Source organism: Odocoileus virginianus, chromosome 2 (assembly GCF_023699985.2).
Source record: "Odocoileus virginianus isolate 20LAN1187 ecotype Illinois chromosome 2, Ovbor_1.2, whole genome shotgun sequence".
NCBI lineage: Eukaryota > Metazoa > Chordata > Mammalia > Artiodactyla > Cervidae > Odocoileus > Odocoileus virginianus.
The window spans coordinates 62,469,997-62,495,727 of NC_069675.1; the positions used below are offsets into that span (position 1 = coordinate 62,469,997).

At 37.1% G+C, this 25,731-nt stretch overlaps 1 protein-coding gene across 2 annotated transcripts; it reads left to right on the top strand.

The window, feature by feature from the left end:
- The first annotated feature begins 2,381 nt into the window (after window positions 1–2,381).
- Window positions 2,382–19,002, top strand: ETAA1 (ETAA1 activator of ATR kinase). Of its 2 annotated transcripts, none has more exons than XM_020878593.2 (6): window positions 2,382–2,739; window positions 3,906–4,034; window positions 4,299–4,375; window positions 10,562–10,674; window positions 10,977–13,015; window positions 18,062–19,002. In XM_020878593.2, the coding sequence occupies exons 1-6, from the start codon at window positions 2,517–2,519 to the stop codon at window positions 18,193–18,195; spliced, it is 2,715 nt and encodes a 904-aa protein (XP_020734252.1). In that variant the 5' UTR covers window positions 2,382–2,516; the 3' UTR covers window positions 18,196–19,002. The 2 variants fall into 2 exon arrangements, with proteins under 2 accessions (XP_020734252.1, XP_020734253.1); XM_020878594.2 differs by having other exon boundaries at window positions 2,382–2,727.
- Window positions 19,003–25,731: the final 6,729 nt, after the last annotated feature.

The window sequence follows — 25,731 nt, forward strand, 5'->3', positions numbered from 1 at the left end:
TATATCTATTCTTGGTATGTTTTATATATGAGCTCTTAATTTTGCATATTGTAATATTTTCTCCCATGAAGTGATGCGACCAGATGCCATGATCTTAGTTTTCTGAATGTTGAGCTTTAAGCCACCTTTTTCACTCTTCTTCACTTTCATCAGGAGGCTTTTTAGTTCCTCTTCACTTTCTGCCATAAGGGTGGTGTCATCTGCATACCTGAGGTTATTGATATTTCTCCCAGCAATCTCGATTCCAGCTTGTGCTTCTTCCAGCCCAGCGTTTCTCATGATGTACTCTGCATATAAGTTAAATAAGCAGGGTAACAATATACAGCCTTGTATCCTTCTCCGATTTGGAACCAGTCTGTTGTTCCATGTCCATTTCTAACTGTTGCTTCCTGACCTGCATACAGGTTTCTCAAGAGACAGCTCAGGTGGTCTGGTATTCCCATCTCTTTCAGAATTTTCCATAGTTTATTGTGATCCACACAGTCAAAGGCTTTGGCATAGTCAATAAAGCAGAAATAGACATTTTTCTGGAACTCTCTTGCTTTTTTGATGATCCAGCAGATGTTGGCAATTTGATCTCTGGTTCCTCTGCCTTTTCTAAAGCCAGCTTGAACATCTAAGAGTTCACGTTCATGTATTGCTGAAACCTGGCTTGGAGAATTTTGAGCATTACTTTACTGGAAAGTTATGACCAACCTGGATACCATATTTAAAAGCAGAGACACTACTCTGCCAACAAAGGTCCGTCTAGTCAAGGCTATGGTTTTTCCAGTAGCCATGTATGGATGTGAGAGTTGGATGGTGAAGAAAGCTGAGTGCCGAAAAACTGATGCTTTTGAACTGTGGTGTTGGAGAAGACTATTGAGAGTCCCTTGGACTGCAAGAAGATCTAACCAGTCTATCCTAAAGGAGATCAGTCCTGGGTGTTCATTGGAAGGACTGATGCTGAAGTTGAAACTCCAATACTTTTGCCACCTCATGCGAAGAGTTGACTCATTGGAAAAGACCCCGATGCTGGGAGGGATTGGGGGCAGAGGAGAAGAGGATGACAGTGGATGTGATGGCTGGATGGCATCACCGACTCGATGGACATGAGTTTGAGTAAACTCCGGGAGTTGGTGATGGACAGGGAGGCCTGGCGTGCTGCGATTCATGGGGTCGCAGAGAGTCGGACACAACTGAGCGACTGAACTGAACTGAATATCTTCTCCCAGTCTGTGACTTGTTTTTCATTGTCTTTAATGTTGTCTTTGGTTAGGCAGAAGTCCTCAAGTTATGAATTTAATGTAGCCATATTTTTAATTATTTTCTTTACAGTTGGTGACCTTTTTGTTCCATTTAAAATTCACTTTACGTAATGAAGACAATATATATTATCTTATAGAATGCTATTTTACCTTTTACAATTCAATATATAATCAAATAGCACTTGATTTGAGGTAATCTCCCTTGTAGCTCAGCTGGTAAAGAATCTGCCTGCAATACAGGAGACCCCGGTTCAATTCCTGGGTCAGGAAGTTCCGCCGGAGAAGGGATAGGCTATCCACTCCAGTATACCTCGGTTTCCCTGGTGGCTCAGCTGGTAACAGAATCCATCTGCAATGTGGGAGACCTGTGTTGGATCCCTGGGTTGGGAAGATCCCATGGGGAAGGGAACAGCTATCCACACCAGAATTCCATGGACAGAGGGGCCTGGCAGGCCCCAGTCCACCGGGTCCCAAAGAGTTAACACACCACTGAATGACTTTCAAAAAAAAACAGCTACCAATATTGAGTCTTGCAATCTATGAATGCAGTATTTCTCCATTTACTTAGGTCTTCAATTTTTTTTTTAATATCTCATAATTCTCTGTGTAGGAGTGTTAACATCTGGTTAAATTTATTCCTAATTAACTGGTATCTTGTATGCTACTATGAATCATCTTTCTTTAAAACGTCATTGTTAACATTTATTACTAATCTATTGGAACACAATTGATCCTCGAATATTGACTTTGTATACGCAACTCTGTTAATTTATGAATTTAATACCTTTTCCTACGTGTTTTGATTTTCTATGCACATTCTTCTATGGAAGAAGTTTTGTCTTCCTTCCTAATCTATTCCGGTATTTCCTCTTTTTCCAAAAATTAAAACCCACAATAATCTGAACCCGAGTAATGTGTTATTCTAGTTGTAAACGCAATTAAAAAAAGTGCCAAAGGATTCTTTCCACCTCGCATGCTCTCGCTCTGCGTCTCTGTGGCCAGACCAATAACCCTTAAATCATTTCCAATGCGGACAAATCCGAGCAGAACAGAGGAGGCTCGGACGCGGGATGCGGAAGCGCGCCTCCGCACCTTGGTAGCCCCGCCCCTCGTCCCGACGCAGCCAATCAGCGCCCTCCTCTTACGAGCGTTCCTCAGACCAAAATGGTGGCGGCCGTTGGCTTGGCGTCCTGCTTTTAGTTCTATTGCTCTGCTGCTCCCGTTGCAGAATGTGAAAGGAAACGCTGCCGGTGGAGGGGGTTCTGGGCCATGAGTCGGCGAAGGAAACACGGGGACAGCCCTGGCCTGAAGCAAACGCCGCGCAAAGGGACAGCGACTGAAGAATGCCGTTCGGTGGTTGAATCGGGAAAGAGGAGGCTGAGGGCGGCCCGCGGCTCGGGACCTCAAGGGCCAGGAGAGAGGGCTCCCCGGCCCTTGCCTCAGCAAGAGCAGCCTCCAGTAGCCGCTTCGTGCAGTAAAAGTAATCCCGAGGGTGAGATATGGGCAGTGGGGGCCTCCCTGGGCCTCAGCGCCTCAGCTTCAGAGCCTCGGGTGGGGGTGGAGTCTGAAATCGTGTTTTCTTTGCCTGGGCTTCTCCCTCAAGAGTTCAAAATTAACCAGTCTCTACTCCCCCACGACTTTCATCCCCAAGTATGAGCACTGCCCAGTTAGGCTTGACCACTTATCGCCCCTGCCACAGGAATTAAGTTGTGGGGTTTACCTCAGGGAGGAACGCTGATTGCTAGGCTGCTTCTCCAGGCATCAGCAGTGGCGGAGCGAGGAGAAATAATACCTTTTGCCTTCAGGTTATGCCTAGAGGGATGATTTCACCTTGAACTGTTTGCCCTGACCAGATTTTAGTGAAGGGGACATATGAAATACAGTTACCTGTATTCTCAAGATCTTGGTGATGCTTTACCTTTTGAATAAACCGGAAGTTCCTTTGTATAAAGTTCCTCAAAGTAGGAAACTATGGGCCCCTAAGCATATCATTCTGATCACTTTTTGGTGTTTCATTTTTTAAAAAGATTTCTGATGAATGCTGGTAGGAATTGAAATTCATAAGAGCTGTTTTCTAGAGCATGTTCTTAAATAGAGCTTTTTACCTTGTTTGTAGTTTACTTTGACAAAACAATTGCAGAACAAACAAAAAGTGGTACTTGACAGAACTTAACTAAGAAATGGCTAACTATAGTTTTTTGAAGTAATTGGTTGGGTATGGTTGGCCAAAGGAGGCTGAACACAGACTTTTTCTGAAGTTTTTGTTGAAACGTTTCTGATTTTTGAAATGTATTTTTCTGAAGTTTCTGTTGAAACAGTTGTTCATTTTTGAAATGTATTTATTAATTACAGGTGGTTCCACAAGACTCCGAGTTCCAGTGTAGTGGCTAGCTTATACAGTATTGTCCATTTATAGAACTATTAGAACTATTGGATTGTACTTACTATTTACAATGTCAAGTTTGTAAAGTACTACTGGGATTTTTATGTGAGACAAATGTTTCAGTTGTGGATAAAGTAATACAGTCATCACTGGGAGAAAATTTTATAATTGGAACATAAAATGTAATTTAGCTGAGGTAGTTAACATTGGGGTGTTATGAAGTCAAGTAATCCTTTAGAATGCAATAATCATTATTTTGATCTTATTTTATATAGAAAGATATGAGACACCAAAGAGAATGCTGCAAATGGATTTATTGTCATCTGCCTTCAGTTCTCCTAATGATCCAGATGGACAGAATGATATCTTTTGGGATCAAAATTCTCCAATGACAAAACAGCTAGGTAATTTGTCATTAACAGTTTTATCTGGGTGAATATTTGATTAATGATTAGGGTTTAACCTTAGAATTTCAGTCAGGTGTTCACATCAGGAGCTTTTATACAGCCGATGTTTTTCCAAAATCTGTGATTTTGTTGCTGTGATAGGCATGTGATGTCAGAGTGCTTAGTGATCTAAACCATGCTAATTGTTTTCTAAGAAGTGACTGATATTTTTAGAAATTACATTTTTGTTTATAATTTATATGAATTTCTTTGTTTCTATAGGTAAAGGAAGAAAAAAGCAGCTTTACACCACAGATAGTGATGAGATCTCACATATTGTTAATCGTATTGCTCCTCAGGTAAATATGAGTAATTTTATAGTGTATTACAGAACAGTGAAACATATAGCATATGTTTCATATAAACATATATAAATGAACATATAACATATAAATGAACATATATTATATGTTCATTTATGTGAAAAATATCTTGTCTTATTCAATTCTCTTCTCAAAAAACAGAGTAACACAGATTTCTTTCACCTTTTCTACCACTGAAATGCAGTTTTGAAAAAAGGAACATAATGTAAAGTTGCAAACATATATTTTCCTAAGCATATATATTATTTTTTAGAAATGATTTTTAACTAGAGCCTTGTTTTTATTTTGTTTTTAATGTTATTTAATAATATATGGTTATTATTTTTCATGTTAATAAGAATACAATCAGACAATAAAAACTTAAACTTCAAAATCTTTTATTATTATTATTATTATTATTATTTTAACTGTCTGTAGTAGTCTTTTCCCAGTTGAAACTCCCTTTCTTAATACTTGTTAACTTAAAATATCATCAGGAAACATTCAGTTCAGTTCAGTTCAGTCACTCAGTCATGTCCGACTCTTTTGACCCCATGAATCGCAGCACGCCAGGCCTCTCTGTCCATCACCAACTGCCGGAGTTTACTCAAACTCATGTCCATCGAGTCGGGTGATGCCATCCAGCCATCTCATCCTCTGTCGTCCCCTTCTCCTGCCCCCAGTCCCTCCCAGCATCAAGGTCTTTTCCAATCAGTCAACTCTTCATATGAGGTGGCAAAAGTTGGAATTTCAGCTTCAGCATCAGTCTTTCCAATGAACACCCAGGACTTATCTCCTTTAATGGACTGGTTGGATCTCCTTGCAGTCCAAGGGCCTCTCAAGAGTCTTCTCCAACACCACAGTTCAAAAGCATCAGTTCTTTGGCGCTCAGCTTTCTTTGTATTCCAACTCTCACATCCATACATGACCACTGGAAAAACCATAGCCTTGACTAGACGGACCTTTGTTGACAAAGTAACGTCTCTGGTTTTTAATATGCTATCTAAGTTGGTCATAACTTTACTTCCAAGGATTAAGCGTCTTTTAATATCATGGCTGCAATCACCATCTGCAGTGATTTTGGAGCCCAGAAAAATGGTCAACCACTGTTTCCACTGTTTCTCCATCTATTTCCCATGAAGTGGTGGGACCAGATGCCATGATCTTAGTTTTCTGAATGTTGAGCTTTAAGCCAACTTTCTCACTCTCCTCTTTCACTTTCATCAAGAGGCTTTTTAGTTCCTCTTCACTTTCTGCCATAAGTGTGGTGTCATCTGCATATCTAAGTTTATTGATATTTCTCCCGGCAATCTTGATTCTAGCTTGTGCTTCTTCCAGCCCAGTATTTCTCATGATGTACTCTGCATAGAAGTTAAATAAGCAGGGTGACAATATACAGCCTTGATGTACTCCTTTTCTGATTTGGAACCAGTCTGTTGTTCCATGTCCATTTCTAACTGTTGCTTCCTGACATGCATATAGGATTAGGATTCTCAAGAGGCAGATCAGGTGGTCTGGTATTCCCATCTCTTTCAGAATTTTCCATAGTTTATTGTGATCCACCCCGTCAAAGGCTTTGACATAGTCAATAAAGCAGAAATAGATGTTTTTCTGGAACTCTCTTGCTTTTTTGATGATCCAGCAGATGTTGGCAATTTGATCTCTGGTTCCTCTGCTTTTTCTAAAACCAGCTTGAACATCTAGAAGTTCACAGTTCACGTATTGCTAAAACCTGGCTTGGTGTATTTTGAGCATTACTTTACTAGCATGTGAGATGAGTGCAACTGTGCGGTAGTTTGAGCATTCTTTGGCATTGCCTTTCTTAGGGATTGGAATGAAAACTGACTTTTTCCAGTCCTGTGGCCACTGCTGAGTTTTCCAAATTTGTTGGGTTATTGAGTGCAGCACTTTCACAGCATCATCTTTCAGGATTTGAAATAGCTCAATGAGAATTCCATCACCTCCACTAGCTTTGTTCGTAGTGATGCTTTCTACGGCCCACTTGACTTCACATTCCAGGATGTCTGGCTCTAGGTGAGTGATAACACCATTGTGATTATCTGGGTCGTGAAGATCTTTTTCATACAGTTCTTCTGTGTATTCTTGCCACCTCTTCTTATTAATATCTTCTGCTTCTGTTAGGTCCATACCATTTCTATCCTTTATCGAACCCATCTTTACATGAATGTTCCCTTGGTATCTCATTTTCTTGAAGAGATCTGGAGTCTTTCCCATTCTGTTGTTTCCTTCTATTTCTTTGCATTGATCGCTGAGGAAGGCTTTCTTAACTCTCCTTGCTATTCTTTGGAACTCTGCATTCAAATGGGAATATATTTCCTTTTCTCCTTTGCTTTTCGCTTCTCTTCTTTTCACAGCTATTTGTAAGGCCTCCTCAGACAACCATTTTGCTTTTTTGCATTTCTTTTTCTTGGGGATGGTCTTGATCTCTGTCTCCTGTACAGTGTCACAAACCTCCATCCATAGTTCATCAGGCACTCTGTCAGATCTAGTCCCTTAAATCTATTTCTCACTTCCACTGTATAATCATAAGGGATCTGATTTAGATCATACCTGAATGGTCTAGTGGTTTTCCCTACTTTCTTCAATTTTAAGTCTGAATTTGGCAATAAGGAGTTCATGATCTGAGCCACAGTCAGCTCCCAGTCTTGTTTTTGCTGACTGTATAGAGCTTCTCCATCTTTGGCTGCAAAGAATATAATCATTCTGATTTCGGTGTTGACCATCTGGTGATGTCCATGTGTGGAGTCTTCTCTTGTGTTGTTGGAAGAGAATGTTTGCTATGACCAGTGCATTCTCTTGGCAAAACCCTATTAGCCTTTGCCCTGATTCATTCTGTACTCCCAGGCCAAATTTGCCTGTTACTCCAGGAAAAAAACTGGATTTGGATTTAGTACTAAGTCTGCCTTCTGTGGCAACCCCCAAGCAAGTCACTTGCTTAGGTGGCACAGTGGTAAAGAAACTTTTTGCAAGTGCAAGAGATGCAGGAGACATGGGTTCAGTCCCTGGGTCAGGAAGATCCCCTGGAGTGGGAAATGACAACCCCCTCCTATATTTTTGCCTTGAAAATTCCACGGACATAGGAGCCTGGTGGCTACTGTCCATGAGGTCTCAAAAGAGTTGGACTTGACTGAGCATACACACATATACAAGCAAGTCATTTAAACTATCCAAACTTTGGTTCATTTAGTTTTTAGTTGTTAAAATAGAATTATTACTTGTCTTGCTCTCTTTCTTGTATTATTGTGATGATTGAATTATATTAAAATTGTTTGTAAACTATAGACTATTACAAGTATTAGGTATATTAAAATTACATATTATAGTTAAATTATTTGTTGTAAAAGAACTGTGTTCAAAAGTTTCTTCTTTATTTCAGCTCTTGTGATGCTTGAGTAATAGATCACTCTCTGCTCTGGATCTCTTTCTTTTTTTTCTTATTTAGCAACATTTCAGAAAACATCCAAATTTTGTTTAGTGTCTTCACAGGAAGTATGGTATTTTCCTTGATGTAGCCTCAGATAGTGACTGTATGTTGACTGTAAACAATACATGGCACTGGCCCAAACTGGTTACAAGGATCACCATCATACAGGTGGAGGAGACAGGAAATAAAGTTTTTCTTAGTGGCTATAAAACATCCAAAATTACAACTACCACAGTCAAAAGAGCTCTGTTACTACTAGCTCTACTTTCCATCTTTGGCATGTCATAGAAATACATTTTACATAGAGTTCATTAGTTAAATAGCATTTATGCCATATATTACTTGCTACATAAGTTAACAATAGATCTTCATTAAATTGTTGATTTTACATGAAAGAAGCATAATAAAATGTGTTTGGGCTGGTCAACCTAAATAGTGATAAAAGGGTAAGTAAATTATTGGACTCTTTACTTAAGTGGGCTGGAAATAATTGCTCACATAAAAGAAATGGCAGCAGTATGCAAGTGATAACTTGTGTATAAGAAAAAATACAGTTAAACTAGTTGCTTTTAAATGTTACCCCTTTCAAGTGAGCACTTTTAAAGCATATAAATCTTGAGTAATATCAAGGTCTGTTTAGGAACTTTTCATGTTCCAGAATGGCATAGGTGAGTTACCCTCTTTAAATAATTATTTAAATTTCCTTGATAGTTCTGGAGATGTATTTTAAAATTTTCACTTTTATTTTAATTGATGGGGCTCCTGGTGGCTCAGTGGTAAAGAATCCGCCTGCCAATTCAGGAGACATGGATTCAATCCCTGGGTTGGGAATATCCTGTGGAGTAGGAAATGGCAACCAACTCCAGTTTCCTTGCCTGGAAAATCCCATGGACAGGGGAGCCAGGTGGGCTGCAGTCCATTGAGTCACAAAGAGCTGGACACGACTCGGGGACTAAACAACAAACAGCAATAATTCCAGAGATGACATTTGTTAAAATTTGCATTATTTTATTCTAATTGATCAGTCATTTTACTTTCTTCTGGGATACTTTTCATACAGTGTTGTTTGTTTGAAGATGTTCTATATTTTTCCATCATTTTTATACAACTCTGCACCGTATACTCTAGAATTAAATGAACTAATGTGTTAGATGCATTTTACAGCACTGGATTGTACTGTGTAATTATTAATGAGGAATTTTTAAAAATGTAACATTTACAAATAATATAAAAACCATATATAGGACCCATCTATTTATATAACTGGATATATAAAGTTACTATACTTTTAATCTATAAAAATGGAGTGAATTTAAAATTGCTTGGTAGATGGACCCAAAAAAAATCCATAATTAAATCATTAAGAATGTTATCTTCCCAAATTCAAGATTGTTGAAACAAAAGGGAAGCTATGTATTGAGTCTAAAATCAAAATTATTGCTTTTCTTGAGTATTTGCAAAGCTGAAAACTGCTAGATTCAATTGGACATCTAAGGAAACTACTTTTTGATTGATTGATGATTTTGAAGTACCAAGTTGTAGGCAACTTATCACCTAACTTTCTAGTGTATAAACATGAATTGACATCTTTATGCTCAGCATTTTGCTAGATGCTTAGTCATCATAGGAACTGTCCTTGCCTTCAAGTAATCTGTAATCTAGTGATTATTTTGTGTGACATTTGCTTGTTTATATTCATTCCAGGTACTATAAAAACAGAGTAGAAAATGATTAACTTGTTTAATTTGTTGGTTTGGTTTGTAACTAATACATAAATTCATTCTCTAATTTTGTGCATGATCAAGTGACTAAAAGGTATAAAAGAAACATATAGGACTAAAATGGCTTTTTTCTAGCCTTAATACTGGTTAAAACTTCTTTACCCACTTTCTCTACTTAATTTTGTTTTTCTCCCTACCTCATTCACAGCATCAGTTCTAATCTTGCCATTATCTCTAACTTGGTCCTGACTTAATGCTAAATTTTCTTAGTTCTATCTAGGTGTTGTCAATTCACGTCAACATGGATTGTCCAACTTAGATAAACATTATAATGGCAATAGGGAAAATTTTGAGGTTGAGGTAATACAGAAAGAACTCCATATTTATCTCTCTTATTCCTAATTCTAATAATTTTTGCTGCACAGTTTCTAGTACTAATGTTTATTTTTATCAATATCTTATGACAACTGAAATAAGTTGATCAGTTTTTTTGTGATAAAAATATGTACTTTTCTTATTGAATATGTATTTCTGTTCTGCAATGGCTTCCACAGTGGCCCAGATGGTAAAAAATCTGCCCACAATCAATGCAGGAGGCCTGGGCTTGATCCCTGGGTCTGGAAGGTACCCTGAAGAAGGGAATGGCTATCCACTCCAGTGTTTTTGCCTGGAAAATTCCATGGACAGAGGAGTGTGGCAGGCTACAGTCCAGGGGGTCACAAAGAGCCAGACATGACTGAGCAACTAATGTGCATTTCTAATTAAATTCTTAAAAACTTTTTTTTTTTAGTGTTTTCATTCGGTAAAGCAAGTGTAGATCACTTCTTGCAACTTGTTATTGCCATCCTCCAGCTTTTCATTGTTTTGAAGTTTGTTTAGTTGCTGTCACCTTACCAGAATTTATTCCTTTAATAAAATAATTCTACATAATTAAAGTGGGTTTTGTTTTGGTTAGTTGTTTTTATACTTTCACATCTCTTTTTTTTTTTTTTTTTTTTTTTTGCCCTTCTCCCAAAGGATGAGAAACCAACAACAGACTCCATGCTGGGCATGTGGATTGGTGACACTGCTATTCCTTGCACTCCTAGTGTAGCAAAAGGAAAATCAAGAGCAAAACTCAGCTGTACAAAGTAAGTTTAAACTTTTCAGTTTTTTCTGACATTCAGTGAAGTAAATATTTTTAGTATTCTGTTTTGTGTGTATTCTGTTTTGTGTGTATTTGTGTTTTGTGTGTATTTTAGTATTTGGCTTTGTGTGTATGTCAAAATGGTTATAAATTAGTATCCTTAACTTTGACATGTAAAGTTTTGAACTTATTTATAATGTCAGGATGTGTTAAAATTTGTGAGTTTTAAAATATGTTAAATAACAGTTGAGTATGACTTCTTAGACTAGAATATCTACATAACTTTTGAAATATTTGTTTTAATAGGTTAAAATCACAAAATCAAGAGGAAGAACTTATGAAATTAGCTAAGCAATTTGATAAAAATATGGAAGAGCTGGATGTGATTCAAGAGCAAGACAAGAGAAATCATGATCTTATCCAGATGATTTCAGAAGCAGAGACTTCACATAATTACAGAGATGGTGTACAGATGCAGTTACTGTGTGATATAGTTCCTGAAATAGATAAGGCTATAATAAAGAAGCCAGTGAAAGAGAACACCAAGATATCTGTGGTAAATGATCAAACCAGCAGTCAGAAGCCATTTGACCAAAATGCTGAAGCAGCCTTTATTGCCATGTTTGATGGTTCTACTCAGAAGTGTAGTGGACAGTTAAGCCAAGATTTGTCAGATGCTTTCTTGAAAACCAGTAATACTACCTTTGGAAAGAAAAACACTTTGAAAGAGGAGAAAATCATTACTAATGAAACTGTGGTCACTGAAAATCTGCCAAGTAAAACCCTAGGATCACTTTCTCATCAAGTCGATAATCCTGGAATGACAAAATCATATGTGACTTTCTGTACTAAGGAACCAGGAACTTTTAATAAGCACATTGATACTTTTACTACCAGTGATTTTGAGGATGATTGGGAAAACTTACTAAGTAATGAACCTTTTGTTATGCAGAATATTGAAATGTCTGAGCTGTTCCCTGCTCCTAAAACAGTCCAAATTGCTGATCACAAGGAAATTTGTTCCTTTAACAGTAAAGAGGATAAAAGTAAGTCAGGAATGAATACAAGTCTAGATGCCAAGTTAAAAGATTCAAAAAGTTTACAAGGTCTTCCTTCAAATACATGGAACAGTGAATTAACAGATGCTGAAAAATACAGATTTTCACCAAAGCCAAATGATAAACCAAATAAATTATCAGCCACTGGAACTAAAATGAAATTGGAGAAATCTTTGAATATAGTTGATCAAGACAAAATTCAAGACTCTGCCATTGCATCTAATCTGGCAAAAGTAAATGAAAATACTCATACTAAATTTAATTCTAAAGTAAATGCTTCTGAAAAGAAATCTGCTTTGAAACCAGGATGTTCTAATAAGTTCATTTTTAATCAGTCTTTGAAAGTGCCTGCTAATGTCCAGCCTTTCAGCTCAGCAACTTTGGACAATACCACCAGCGTTTGTAACCCAAATCAGACTGATGGATCAAAGTTAGGTTCTTTCTTTGATGATTGGAATGATCCATCATTTACCAATGAAATTGTTAAAGCGTGTTATCAGTTAGAGAGTTGCTGGGAAGGAGATGATGTAGATGATGATATATTATACCAGGCATGTGATGATATTGAAAGACTAACTCAGGAGCAAGATATTGGAGTTGACAGCAAGACATCAGAAAGTGTACTTGGGATCAATAATAGTTCTAAACATGGAGCCAAAAACATGTTTACTACACCTAAACAAGGAAGTCAGTTGATGCAGTCAGAGCTCCTGAATCTGAACAGCATTTCAGCACAGACATCTTCATTGACAAATAGCTTACAAATAAATAAATCAGTGAAGATGGAGAGAGGGGAAATGTATGGAAATTCTCCAGGTTTTTTAGGTGCCACGACAAATTTGAGTATATACTCTAAGAACTTAGACTGTCAGATCAATAATCTGCATGTCTCTTGGAACAACACTGATGTACCAAAACAAGTGAATAGTTCTAAATCGGTTCTTACAGAAAGTTCAGGTTTGAATGTGAGTTCACATCATATGAGTACAGAAATTGCTGCTTCTAAGAAGAGATTGAGTACCCTACATCTATCCAGTAGCACCATAACAGGTGAAACTCAGAGAAAGTTTAACAGAGCAGCTAGATTGTCTAGGTACGTGCTTGAAAGGATGAAAAATTGTCCGATGCTTTCCCCGTTTAATAACAGTTCTGTAACAGGAAGTACTTCTGATACCAGCATCACACAGGGTTTGGAGAAAAATAAAGCTGTCAACCCATTATCTGGGAAGGCTGTTCAACAGCAGTCTGCAGTGAAATTTTTTGAACCTTTGAGACAGCCTTCAAAAGGTATGTATGAAATAGTGTTCTTTGAAAAATAGCCAGACTAGTTCTTTGTTGTATTGAATTTTTGTGATATATGTTAAAGACCATTCTGCGATGATTAACTAGAAGTCTTAAAGTGATTCTTAACAAATAATGATGCTGGAATATACAAACACTGGGTGGTTTGTGATTTTAAAAGACTGCATTGAATTCTTGGCCGACATCTAATACAGTGACTATTACAGTTGCCAATCAATACGTATGTGTTGAGTCTTTTCTGAATTATTTCCTGGAAAATTTTACTTATGCATATATGTATTACTGTATGAGATTCCTTGTGTTCACTGAAATACCTCACTGTTTTAAAATTTGAGTAATTGTCTATTTTTAGCAGAACAATATGTGAAGGTTTAGAGCATTCCAATTAAATGCCTTTGCTAGAATACTATCTGATATAAAACTGTTAGTTATGATGGTTAGAGTTGTTATTTACTTATTTAGTACATCTTGTCATCTTTGATTCTTTCCAGTTTTTTCTTTCACCCAATTCTCCTTTCTATCTCTCAAGTTCCATTGTTTTTACTTCAAAAAATGTATCTCAAAACTGTCCCATTTTTCTCACTCTCTGCTGTACCACCCTTATGCAAGCCAACATTTCCTGACTGGACTGCTGCAGTTCTACCTGTTCCCTCCCATTTCTAGTCTCCAAACAGCAGAATCATCTTTTAAAACAAGGTTAAAAAAAAATAAAAAGCAAGTAGGCGTATTTGGCATTCCTCTGCTTGAAGACAACCTTCAGGCACTGCTCATCATACTTCAAATAAAATCTTAATTTATACCCTGATCTGCAAGCCTGGACTGTCTCTTTAACCTGCCTGTTCTCTTTTTTTCTTGCCTTACCTACTAGACTTCAGCTACACCAGCTGTATTTGAGTTCCTCAAACAGAATAGGTTCTTCTCTAGTTCAGGAACTTTGCTATTCCCAGCTAACCCTACTGCCTTCAACAGTCTATAAATGCTTTCCTGTTGTTTTCAGTCATCTCTCTTTTATTTCCTTAATTTCTTTTGTCACAGTTTGCAATCAGATATTGATTACCATCTGTCTCATCAGTGAACCTAGGCCTTCCATAGCAGCTGCAATTTAGAAGATGTTCAGTAAATATTTGAGTGAACATTATACAATATAATCTGAAAAGTCTGTCATTCACTGATACTGTAATAATTTTTAAAAGGGAATATTTCTGGCATAACTGTCTGTGTTTCTTAATGCCTGGTGCTCTTCAACAGAAACCTTGTACGTCCACATGCATATACCAGATCTACTAGCTGGTTTCCATTTATCTCTTAAACACAGTGTATTTCTAACTACTCAGAATGATTTTGGTTCACTTTCTCAGTTTTGCCAGTAGCCCATGCTAACTTGTTTTACACCATTTACTATGCTGGCTTGTAATTATTGATTTTTTTAATCAGTCTCCCTCACTTGAGGCTAACATTAGGAATTTTACCTATTATGTAGATCAATGTTAATATGGTAATGGAGTTTTTCATTTCTTTTAATATTAGATTGTTTTCTGTTTAGATTCTAAATGATGCTTTTGTTGGCATTATCACTACAACTTTCCTGTTAAGTGATCCCTCACTTTAAAAAAATTTGCAGCAGTAATAGATAATTGTTTAAAAATAAAGAGTGTAGGTTAATTTGACATAAAAAGGTAAGTCCTCTATTTCTCCTTTTCTCCAAAGATTTTTGAGGGAAAGCCCCTGTTAGTAGCATTTTCTGCAAGTATATAAAGGTAGGGGTGAAGGGTGGTTTGTATCTATCTATACATTTATTTAAATAGATATAATTATGTGCAAAGACTATTTGGCAGCTTGATTTTGCTTTTATTTAATGTAACTGTCTTTTTCCTGATAGTCCATAGAGATTTGCTTTAGTCCTTTGAATCTCTGCATAGTATGTAGTTGTGTGAATGATACCATAATTTATCTGTTTTTCTATTGATGGAGGTTTAGTTTGATTGCAGTTTTTTGCATTACAAGCAGTCCAGTCTGCCAGTGAATATTCTGCATAAATTTGCACATGCTCATGAGATTGTATCTGTTTGAAAATTGATACAAGATTCAGAATATTTTAAATGTTGATGGAGATTTTTAAATCTTACCCCTAATTACATCAATTTATACTTTTATCAATACTGACAATGAATATGCTACATTATCACCCAAACTAGATATTTTAAAACTTTAAAATTGTTGTCAGTTTATAGTAGTTTCAAATATTTAAGTTTATATTTAAGTAAGTACAGTTAATTGAGTCATTCTTCCAGTGTGAATTTACTTAATTATAGTTGTAATTCCATTAAAGACTAGTCTCTCTGGAATATGTGAGTTTCTCCAAAACTCTTGTCTACTATCTTATCAGCAATTTTTTTTTAATGGGTAGAGTCTTTCAGTTTACTTTATAGTTTTTCTGTTAAGCTTACTGATAATACCTAATATTCTAATTAACATTAACCTTGTTGACATTTTCTGTTGTTTCCATTTCCTTTTACTTTGGTGTATCAAGCTGCTCTGCAGCAAATACCTTTGGGGCAGTGGGGGAGCTTCTAACTACCTCATTGTTTTAAGCTAGATTTGGCTAATTTTGGCCTGTCCAAATCCAGCCTGTATAGCCTGTTTTTTGTACAGCCAGCATATTAAGGTGATTTTCACTTTTTATATGGTTGGAAAAAATCAAAAGAACAATAATACTTAATACCTTTTGAAAACTATGTGGAATTCATGTTTCATTGTCCATAAACAAAGTTTTATTTGAACACAGCCGCATCATTTATTTACCTGTGTTGTCCATGGCTGTTTTCATGCTGCAGTGACAAAGCTGAATAGTTGCCACAGGAGATCCTATGCCTCTTAAAGGTTAACATATTTTTGGGTCTTTTACTGAAAAGAAGTACTTCTCTGGTGGCTCAGTGATAAAGAATCTGCCTGCCAATGCAGGAGACACAGGTTGGATCCTTGGGTTGGGAAGATCTCCTGAAAAAGGAACTGGCAACACAGTCCAGTATTCTTGCTTGGGAAATCCCATGGATAGAGGATCCTGGAAGATTACAGTCCACAGTGTTGCAAGAGTCAGACTAGGCTTAGTGACTAGACAACAACTGGGGAAAAAAAAGTGTTTGACCCCTGCTTCAGGGTTAAGATTTGAAAGAGCCATTTTTGTTTTGTTCCTTGCCAATAGTTGGATTCCTTGCTATGCATTTTTATTCTTCCAAAATCAAATTTTCCCTATGTGACTTTATTGTATCTTTTGAAATTAATTTGTAGAATACCACATAACCAACTGAGGTGCCAGTTTTAGGGAGCTATGTTCTATTCTGCCATGGATTGTTAACCTATTTTCCTTCTAAATTTATAGTCAACTGAATGTGAATTGTGTGTGTGTTCTGAATTTCTTGTGTTTCTCAGCTTTCAGACTAAAATAATAAATTAGTCAAACTAATTTAAAAGTATGTTGTATCATTCTATAAGAAAAAATAGCTGCATTCTGTAAAATAATTGATTTAGAGAGCAAAAGGCAACAGAATCACCTGGGAAGTTTGAGATATATATCTCTTAACTCTGAGCACCCTCTCCCATTTCTGATTATACTGGGGATGGAAGGAGAGAGTGATGATATACTCTGGGTAAATATCTACCTTGATTAACAAGAGAAATGTCTTACAGCAACTATATTCTGAATCTCTGTAGATGTCATTGTAGATATTATTTCTCTTGTTAACAGTACTACTGATTCTTATTTACTTCTTTAGAGGGTAAATTTTACAACATACACAGTTCAATACACAGTCACTTTAATATGTATTTGGATGATGGTCTTGATTTTAGAACATTAAATGAAAAAATGTTGGCTAAAATTTTGAAGTCTGATTCTTAGTAGCATTACATAGATAATCTAATATTTTAGCTCAGAGTGACTTAACTGTGGAATTCATTTTATTAGAACTCAGAATTTTGGTAGAGGCAGAATTGGTTTTGTTAAATTTAAGACACATTGTTCATTTCATAGTATGTTTATTTGAAGTATACACTAAAGTATGTTGCATAAAAATATATCAGAATGCTTCACATTTTGTAAAAAGATTTCATATTGAAAATTTTATGCAGACATCCTGCTCCTTGAAATAATTTTCCAATGTTTATAGAAAATATATCTTCCATCTAAAAATGCAATATTTGACAGTGAATTTTATGTTTATTGACATGATAGGTTTCACTCTGTTACTCCAAAGTATTTTTCCTAAACAGCTGAAATAAAAATCTTGGAGATCTATAGAGGAAAAAAATGTAGGAGTAGGAATGTTAACATCAGTTATCTTACAGTAAAAATATACTATTTGAAGTATTATTAATATCTAATTCATTTTATTTTGACTACTTTTCTATTATAATCTATATAACATTTAAAATTCCAATTTGTTTTTAAAATATATTCATTTATTGGTTATATGAGTTAGGTGTCATTGTTCATAAGAATTATTTGCTGGGTAGTCAAAATGTAGAGTTTTTAATCAATTTTATAACCCTGTGAGAAGAGTACATCAAACAGATTGATCAGTTCTTGATTTCATTTTGGCCTGGAGCCTTGTACTGCATCTGCATTTGTAGTCTTATACTTAATAGTTTAGGATGGCCCGCCCCTGATGGCTATGTGGTAAAGAATCCTGCCAATGCTAGAGACACAAGAGATGCAGGCTTAGTCCCTGGGTCAGGAAGATCCCCTGGAGAAGTAAATAGCAACCCACTCCAGTATTCTTGCTGGGAAACCCCATAGACAGAGCCTGACAGGCTACAGTCCGTGGGGTCACAAGAGTCCCACAGGACTTAGCAACTAAACGGCAGCAACATGGTTGAGTAACAAAACCAAAGACAGATTCTTTACCGTCTGAGTCACCAGGGAGGCCCAGTAACAAGACCAGTGTGGCAGATCTGGGTAATAAGACAGTAAAAATTAAACTCATTCAGAATGATTTTATAGTCTTTGAAACTAATATCTATATTTGGTTTCAGTTTTAGAAGAAGAAGAGAAAAATAGAAAGTATTCTCCGGAAGAAATTCAGAGAAAAAGACAAGCAGCGCTGGTTCGAAGAATGGCCAAAGCTCAGGCATCATCTGTAAAGAAAGACAGCTCCCACTTAACTTGATTTCTTTAATGAAATGTTACTTGGGAGATAACAAAGACAGTTGATAACTATCTATGATAGGAAATGTTTTTCTTGATTTCTCCATGAGAAATTTAATGCTGAGTTATAAAGCATGGACTTCTACTGTATTTAATAAATCAGTGTTTACGTGGTCGATGAAACCTTTCCTTGGAGATGTATATTGAAGTTAATTGCTTGTAAGTTTTGGAAGTTCAGGAAAGTTAGCAGTTATGTAGTAGAATTATGCAGAGGAAAGTAGTTTTATTTTTAAATACTGTGATTACAGAGAGTCATCCCAAAACTCCTTAATTTTTTATTGTTAATAAGTGTTTTCCTAATACAAAACTTAAGCCTACTAAGTTAATAGAATTTTTTGTTGTTTTCAGTAACTGTTCCTTAAAGTTTTTATACATTTCTGAATTTTAATTAGTACTTTCATATTCTTAGGAACATGGATGGTAGGAAATAAAGGACTTCACTTTATTTGTAAGAAATTACTCTTCAATTCCTAGTCTGTAATAGATGTGAATTTAAAATTTTCTAAAATGTAATGCATTTTGGAAACTTCACACCATTTTTAGGGAAGATCCTGATTTAAGAACTTTAGAAAAAAGAATGTGGATTGGCTATATAAGTAGTGTAGCATCATTAACATTTAGAACTATCAGAAACTTCAGAGATCACCTGGTCTAATTTCATTGTATAGGTGAGAGATGAATACTCTTATTCTGAAAGTCACAGGCAAGTTCGTGCTTGGATTAAAAAGGTTTCATTCTAAAAAAAATAAAAAGGTTTCATTCTAATGAATACTTAGTCAAATGGTATCATTTGCTTCAGAGTATGTATTAGTACATAAAATACCTTGTTTGTGGGAGCATTATTTGTAGTATAAAACTAAAAGTAAAGTATATTAAGAGACTGATGATAATGCTGATTGTTTCTTATATTAAAGAATCAGGATATAAAAATCTCTTCAATTTTCCTATAACTATGTAATTTTCCCTTGATTAATTCACTGACTTTGCTTATTCTCCTCTATTACCTGTTTTTGTCTGAGATTTTCTAAGCCAGAAGTAAAAACAGTCTAAGATGAGGGCATAAGGATGGTAAGAATGCTTTGTTTATCCCAAATGGCTTTAGGAGATGTGACAAAAGTTACAGGTATGACATACCTGTGAGGGTGTTCACCATTATTTTGACCTGTACAGAGATACTTCATTTTTTAAATTGTATTTTCATATATAACACATTCTAGGTAATGTGTATTTTTTGTCTAAGACTCTTATTAGAAAGAACATAAATACAGGTAATTATTCTATGTAAGAGAATGAAGAGCTGAGAATCTTACCTTTTTCTAAAATAACTTCACTGTGTTCTTACTATCCTTTGGTATCTATCTCTGCTTTTGTTTATTTACGCTCCTCCCACCCACCACTTAATTCTCTCGAATGCCTTTAGCCTATTCTGTCCAGTTGTGAAAACTCAGCCCAGTAAGTTTCCGTTTCTTTGACACTTGTACCCTATCATCTTTATTTCCGTCGTGGCTCGGCTGGTAAAGAATCCACCTGCAATGCTTGGATTAAATCCACCTGGATTTAATCCCTGGTTTGGGAAGATCCCTAGAGAAGGGAAAGGCTACCCACTCCAGTATTCTGGCCTAGAGAATTCCATGGACTGTATAGTCCATAGTGTCTCAAAGATTCAGACATGACTGGTGACCTCACTTTCACTTTCATTCTTACTGGAATTGATTTCTCCATTCATTGTGGTACTTATATCTTTTGTAGAACAATTCTATATGCATTCTAGTAATATTTCTAAAACAACTTAGTTTGCATCTCTTCCATAATCTTATGTTCTCAATATAGCCTATGCTGCTATTAACAGTTTCTTTAAAGTGACCACTTTTCTCTTTAAAGGCACACTTAGAGTACTTATGGAGTTGTAAGAGTGGCACACCAAATCCAAGCCTGAGAATGCTTTTCACCCTCTCCTTTTCTATCATACTGATTCCTCTCCTTTAGCTATTGTTGGAAATGGTAGAAGTTGAGGCACCCATTACTGAGCATATGGAGGACTGTTTAGATAGTCTCTAGCTTGGCTTTTTCCAGTCTGTAGAGGTCTGTTTTCACACAAGGAAGGGGCAGCTGGTAGGCCTGGCAGTTCTAGTCCATCTCGAGCTCTGCTGCTATTTTTGCATCTCAGGTTGGCTGCAGAAAAACCGATGCTAAGAATGCCATTATTGCAGGAAAATCTACAAAGAGAGCCTGTCTTGTCATTATTCATTCTTGCTGTAGTCAACTCTGTACCGAGGAAAACTTGGATTGCTTCTTACATACAGTGTTACGCGTGCATGTACCACACCTTGGGAAACACTACCTATATGGTTATACTCTATTATCACTAAGTTTAAAGTTCTTAAGGTCAGAGGCATCTTATTTATCTCTGTCTATCCAATATTTAGTGGCTGATACTCAGTGGTATTTATTAAATGTTGAATGAATTTAAATGGATTCTGATGGCAGAAATTCTGTCTTGTCACACTTAGAGCATTTTGGCTCTGATTCCTCAAACTTCAGAACTGGAATATATTTCTAGAAACAGTTTAAATTTAGCCTAACACTGATTCATATAAGTGATAATTTATCTGGAATATGATTGTAGTTTTCAGTTCCTGCTCGGATGTAGTGATCATAATTGCTTGTGAGACTCAAAAACAAAGCAACAAACTTACGTCTTTATGCCTTCCTTTAGACTTCGGAAATGAGTACATTAGATAAGGTAGATTTTTATGTTTGTTTTTAAGGTCCGTTGACTGAAATCAACAGGATAGAGAAGAAGGCATAGTTACTAAATTGATAATAACAGTTGCTAAATGTTTTATTTACCATGAATGCTTTTAAGAAATTTACATTTAAAGGCCATTTTACAAATAGGGAAACTGAAATAAGCATAAGTTAACTTTCTCAAGGTCATATAGTTGGATGTTGGAGCTGGAGTTTGAACTCAAGCAGTGTAATTCCAAATATTATTAAATTAACCACTGAATATACTGTCATTCATGGAAACTTCATAAAAACCAGTGGTTTATGGAAATTACCTGAATGTATAGGAAAGAATTGTAACATTTCAAGCATATGTGCCAAAACACTCACTAGAATTCTATAGCTTAATTTTATAGCTCAGGAGAATTTTCTTCCAGTCTCAATTGCTGTTATAGATGACTCCTGTACTTTATGTGAGAGGTGAGTTGGTATTGATTATATGAATACATATGTACATATATGAATACACTTTTTTCATGCAGCTCTTAGAGAAATTGATAAAATGTATAGCTATTTTAAATATATTCATTTTACTTCACTATTTTAGTAATTTCTGGGTGTTCTAGTTTTAAATTTACTGGGGAAAACTTAATTGCTTAGTCCAAGATGTAATGGCATACTCCAGCTTTCTAGTAAAACTTTGATCCAAGTAGTAAAGTTAAGGTTTCTGGTTAGATGCCCACTGTATAGAATAGTGGTATTCTTCATTTAATTTGTTGTAATACATTGTTATGGTTGAAGTACTGGGTTGACCAAAAAGTTTGTTCGGGTTTTTCTGTATGCTGTTAGAGGAAAACCCAAACAAACTTTTTGGCCAAGCTAATATATGAAGAGTCTCATGTCTCACAGATAAATAGTTAGACAAAGCAGCACTGAAATCTTTCATATAATTGTAGATATTCTCTTTTGATGTTATTCAAAAAACTCAAGAAGTGGTAGTTTATTAAAAGTTAGCTGTAATTTCTGTTTCTAGCTATGATGGAAAACAAGGACTGCTTGTTTCTACTGGAAGAATCAAATAAAAAAATAGACTACATGGAGAAGTGGACTTCAAGACCTTAGGCCTCAGACTGAGGAAAATTGGGAAACAAACAAGTAGAACCCTACAATTTTCCCAGCTTACTGATTTGAGGTTACTTCCAAGTCATGAAACAAGGAAGGGGAACAGAGGAAGAGCCAGGTAGACTCCCTGAGTTAAGGAAAGGGAGCTAAGTGTCTTAGGAAGACCAAGATAGATTTCATGAGGCAGAGGACCAGCCAGGAGACAACACAGAGCTCCAGATACCTATAAATGGTCACTTCGGGAATTAAACACAGTCCTGATCAGCATAAGTATGTGAGGAAGCAGACTGGAGAAAGGCATTTGAAAGGAATGAAGGACTCGTGTGGGTCTGCCCGTTCTCAGCAACCACAGTTGAATGGGTAGCCCTTGACTCTTAATAGGAAATAATTACCCTATTAGTACTGCTCTGGCTCCACCCAATAAATCAAATGTGAGATTCAAAAGGATCAAACCATTCTCAAGTAACTGTCCCAGAACAAAGCTCAAAAGTTTATGAAAATCAAAAAAATACTCAGCATCTATGAGATGAAATTAACAATGGCTGTCATCAGGTAAAAATCAGTAGGCATGCAAAGAAGCAAGAAAACATGACCCATAAGAAAGAATAATCAATTGAAACCAACTTAAGCTTTACACAGATTTTAGAATTAGCAGGTAAGGGTATTAGAAAGGTAAAACTGTTAACATGCTCAAAAAATTTAGAAACATGTAGGGTATTAAGGCCAAAATCAAGCTTACAGAGGTGAAAACTATAATTTCCAAGTTGAAAAATACACTAGATGGGATGAATGGTGCATTAGGCATTGCAGAAGAAAAGATTAGTAAATGACATATTAACAGGAACTACTCAGAATGGAGGAGGGGGAATAAAAGCACGAAGGAATTCTAGAACAGCTTCAAGTATCCAGCTGCTGCTGTTGCTGTTAAGTCGCCAAGTTGTGTCCACCTCTGATCCCATGACTGTCTATGGGATTTCCCAGCAAGAATACTGAAATGGGGGTTGCCATTTCCTTCTCCAGGGGATCTTCTGACCCAGGGATTGAACCTTGATCTCCTGCATTGACAGGCAGATTCTTTTCCACTGAGCCACCAGGGAAGCCCTATTCAACAGAATACATAAATTACTCTTAAAACTCAACCTTAAAACAGGGAACAACTCAATAAAAAAGAGAAGAGAGCAAAGATTTGAACACAGAATTTGTCAATATATACAGATACCATGTAAGCACATGAAAAGATCATTAGGAAATGAAAATTGAAACTACAGTGAGATACCACCATATACATATCAGAAGGTTTAAAAAGACTATGGCAAGTGTTAGTAACATCTGGAGAGATTAGAACTCTCACATGCTGCTGATAGCAATGTAAACTGATCAAAAAACCATTGAGAAAACAATTTTATGATTTATATGAAACTAGTAAAGAAAAGGGGTTTCCCTGGTGCCTCAGACATTGAAGAATTTGCCTGCATTGTAGGAGACCCGTGTTTGACCCCTGAGTCAGAAGAAACCCCTGGAAGAACTGAATAGTCATTTACTCCAGTATTCTTGCCTGGAAAATTCTATGGACAGAGGAGCCTGGGGTGCTACAGTCCATACAGTCCATACAACTGAGAGACTAACACTAGTAAAACTACTGATTTGTGGCAGAAAGCAGATCAGTAACTGCTTGAGGAGGGAAGATCAAGAAGAATGAATGGAAAGAATTTTTTGAGATGATGGATATGTTTACTGTTTGATTTTGGTGACATTTTCATGACTATACTTCAAAACATTATATAAATGTGTATAATCTTAGTCAATTTTACCTCAAAACTGCCGTATTAAAATTATTGGTAATTGGATATTCACAATAACTGACACATGGAAGTAACACAAGTGTCCATTGATGGAATATTTTTCAGCCTCAAAAAGGAAGGAAATTCTGACATATTTCCTTCAACATGAACAATCGTGAAGGACATTGTGCTAAGTGAAACAAGCAAGTTGCAAAAAGACAAATACTGTATGGTTCTACTTACATGAAAGTATTTCTAATTATGAAATAGTTTGGTCAAAATCATAGAGACAGTCCTGATTATTGCAAACTATATTATTATATGAAGTTACAGTAATCAAAAAACTATGATACTGCCACAAAAACAGACACATCATTGGAATAGAATTTGGAGCCCCCAAATAAACCCACACTTACATGGTCAATCTACAACAAAGGAGGCAAGAATATACAACAGGGAAAAGGCCATCTCTTCAATAAATGGTATTAGAAAAACTGGACAGCCATGTGCAAAAGGATCAAACTACTTCCTCACACTGTGAAAGTGAAGTCGCTAAGCCGAGTACAACTCTTTGCAACCCCATGGACTGTAGCCTACCAGGCTCCTCCATCCATGGGATTTTCCAGGTAAGAATCCTGGAGTGGGTTGCCATTTCCTTCTCCAGAAGATCTTCCCGACCCAGGGATTGAACCTGGGTCTCCCGCATTGTAGGCAGACACTACTGTCTGAGCCACCAGGGAAATCCTCACACTATACACAAAAACAAACTCAAAATAGATTAAAGACTGATGTATTGATAAGACTTGAAATGATAGAATTCTTAAAACATAGGCAGTACACTCTTTGACATCAGTCTTAGCAATATTATTTCTTGAATATGTCTCTGCAAACAAAAGGAAGAGTAAGGAGGAGCCAAGATGGCGGAGGAATAGGACGGAGAGACCACTTTCTCCCCTACAAATTAATCGAAAGAACATTTGAACGCTGAGCAAATTTCACAAAACAACTTCTGATCGCTAGCAGAGGACATCAGGCGCCCAGAAAAGCAGCCCATTGTCTTCGAAGGGAGGTAGGACAAAATATAAACGATAATAAGGGAGTCAAAAGAGCTACGGACGGAGACCCGTCCCGGGAAGGGAGTCTTAATAGAGGAAGTTTCCAATTACCAGGAAACCCTCTCACTGGCGGGACTGGGGGAAGTTTTCGGCACTGTAACTGGGAGGAAAAATTAAACAAGGCCCACAGATTACGTGCCTAAAAGCAACTCCCAGCAGAAAAGTACCCCAGACGCCCGTACCCGCCAGCAACAAGCGGGGCGGAACGGAGAGGAGCGGGCGGCATTGCTTAGGGTGAGGTCCGGCCCGAAGACCCTGAGAGCAATCGGAGGGAGCTTTTTTAAACTGTGGGATAGCAAGGGACAAAATTAACCGGCCCGAACACACTGCCGGCGGTTCGCAAAACAAAGGGACTGAGAATCTCCAGAGAAGAGCCGGCCCATCCCCGCTGGAGGTAGGAGGCAGGGGGGAGGGGAAAAGGGCAAACTCAGCCCCTGAGAAGCCACCCCCTCCCACACTGCAAACAAGCCTCCGGGTTCTAGCTAAAGACTTCCTGAGACCCGACTGGCGGTGCGTGCTGGGGCCGCGGAGGGAAAAAGCGCGCCGTACCTGGGGAGAGAGGGCACCCAAGCCTCTGGCTGCCTGAGCCGCTCGCCGCGGAGGGAAAAGGCGCGCCGCACCCGGGAGAGTACGCCCAAGCCTCTGGCTGCCTGGGCCGCGGAGGGATAAGGCGTGCTGCACCCGGGAGAGTACGCCCAAGCCTCTGGCTGCCTGAACCGCCCAGGCCGGGGAAGGCACAAAACGCAGGAGCAA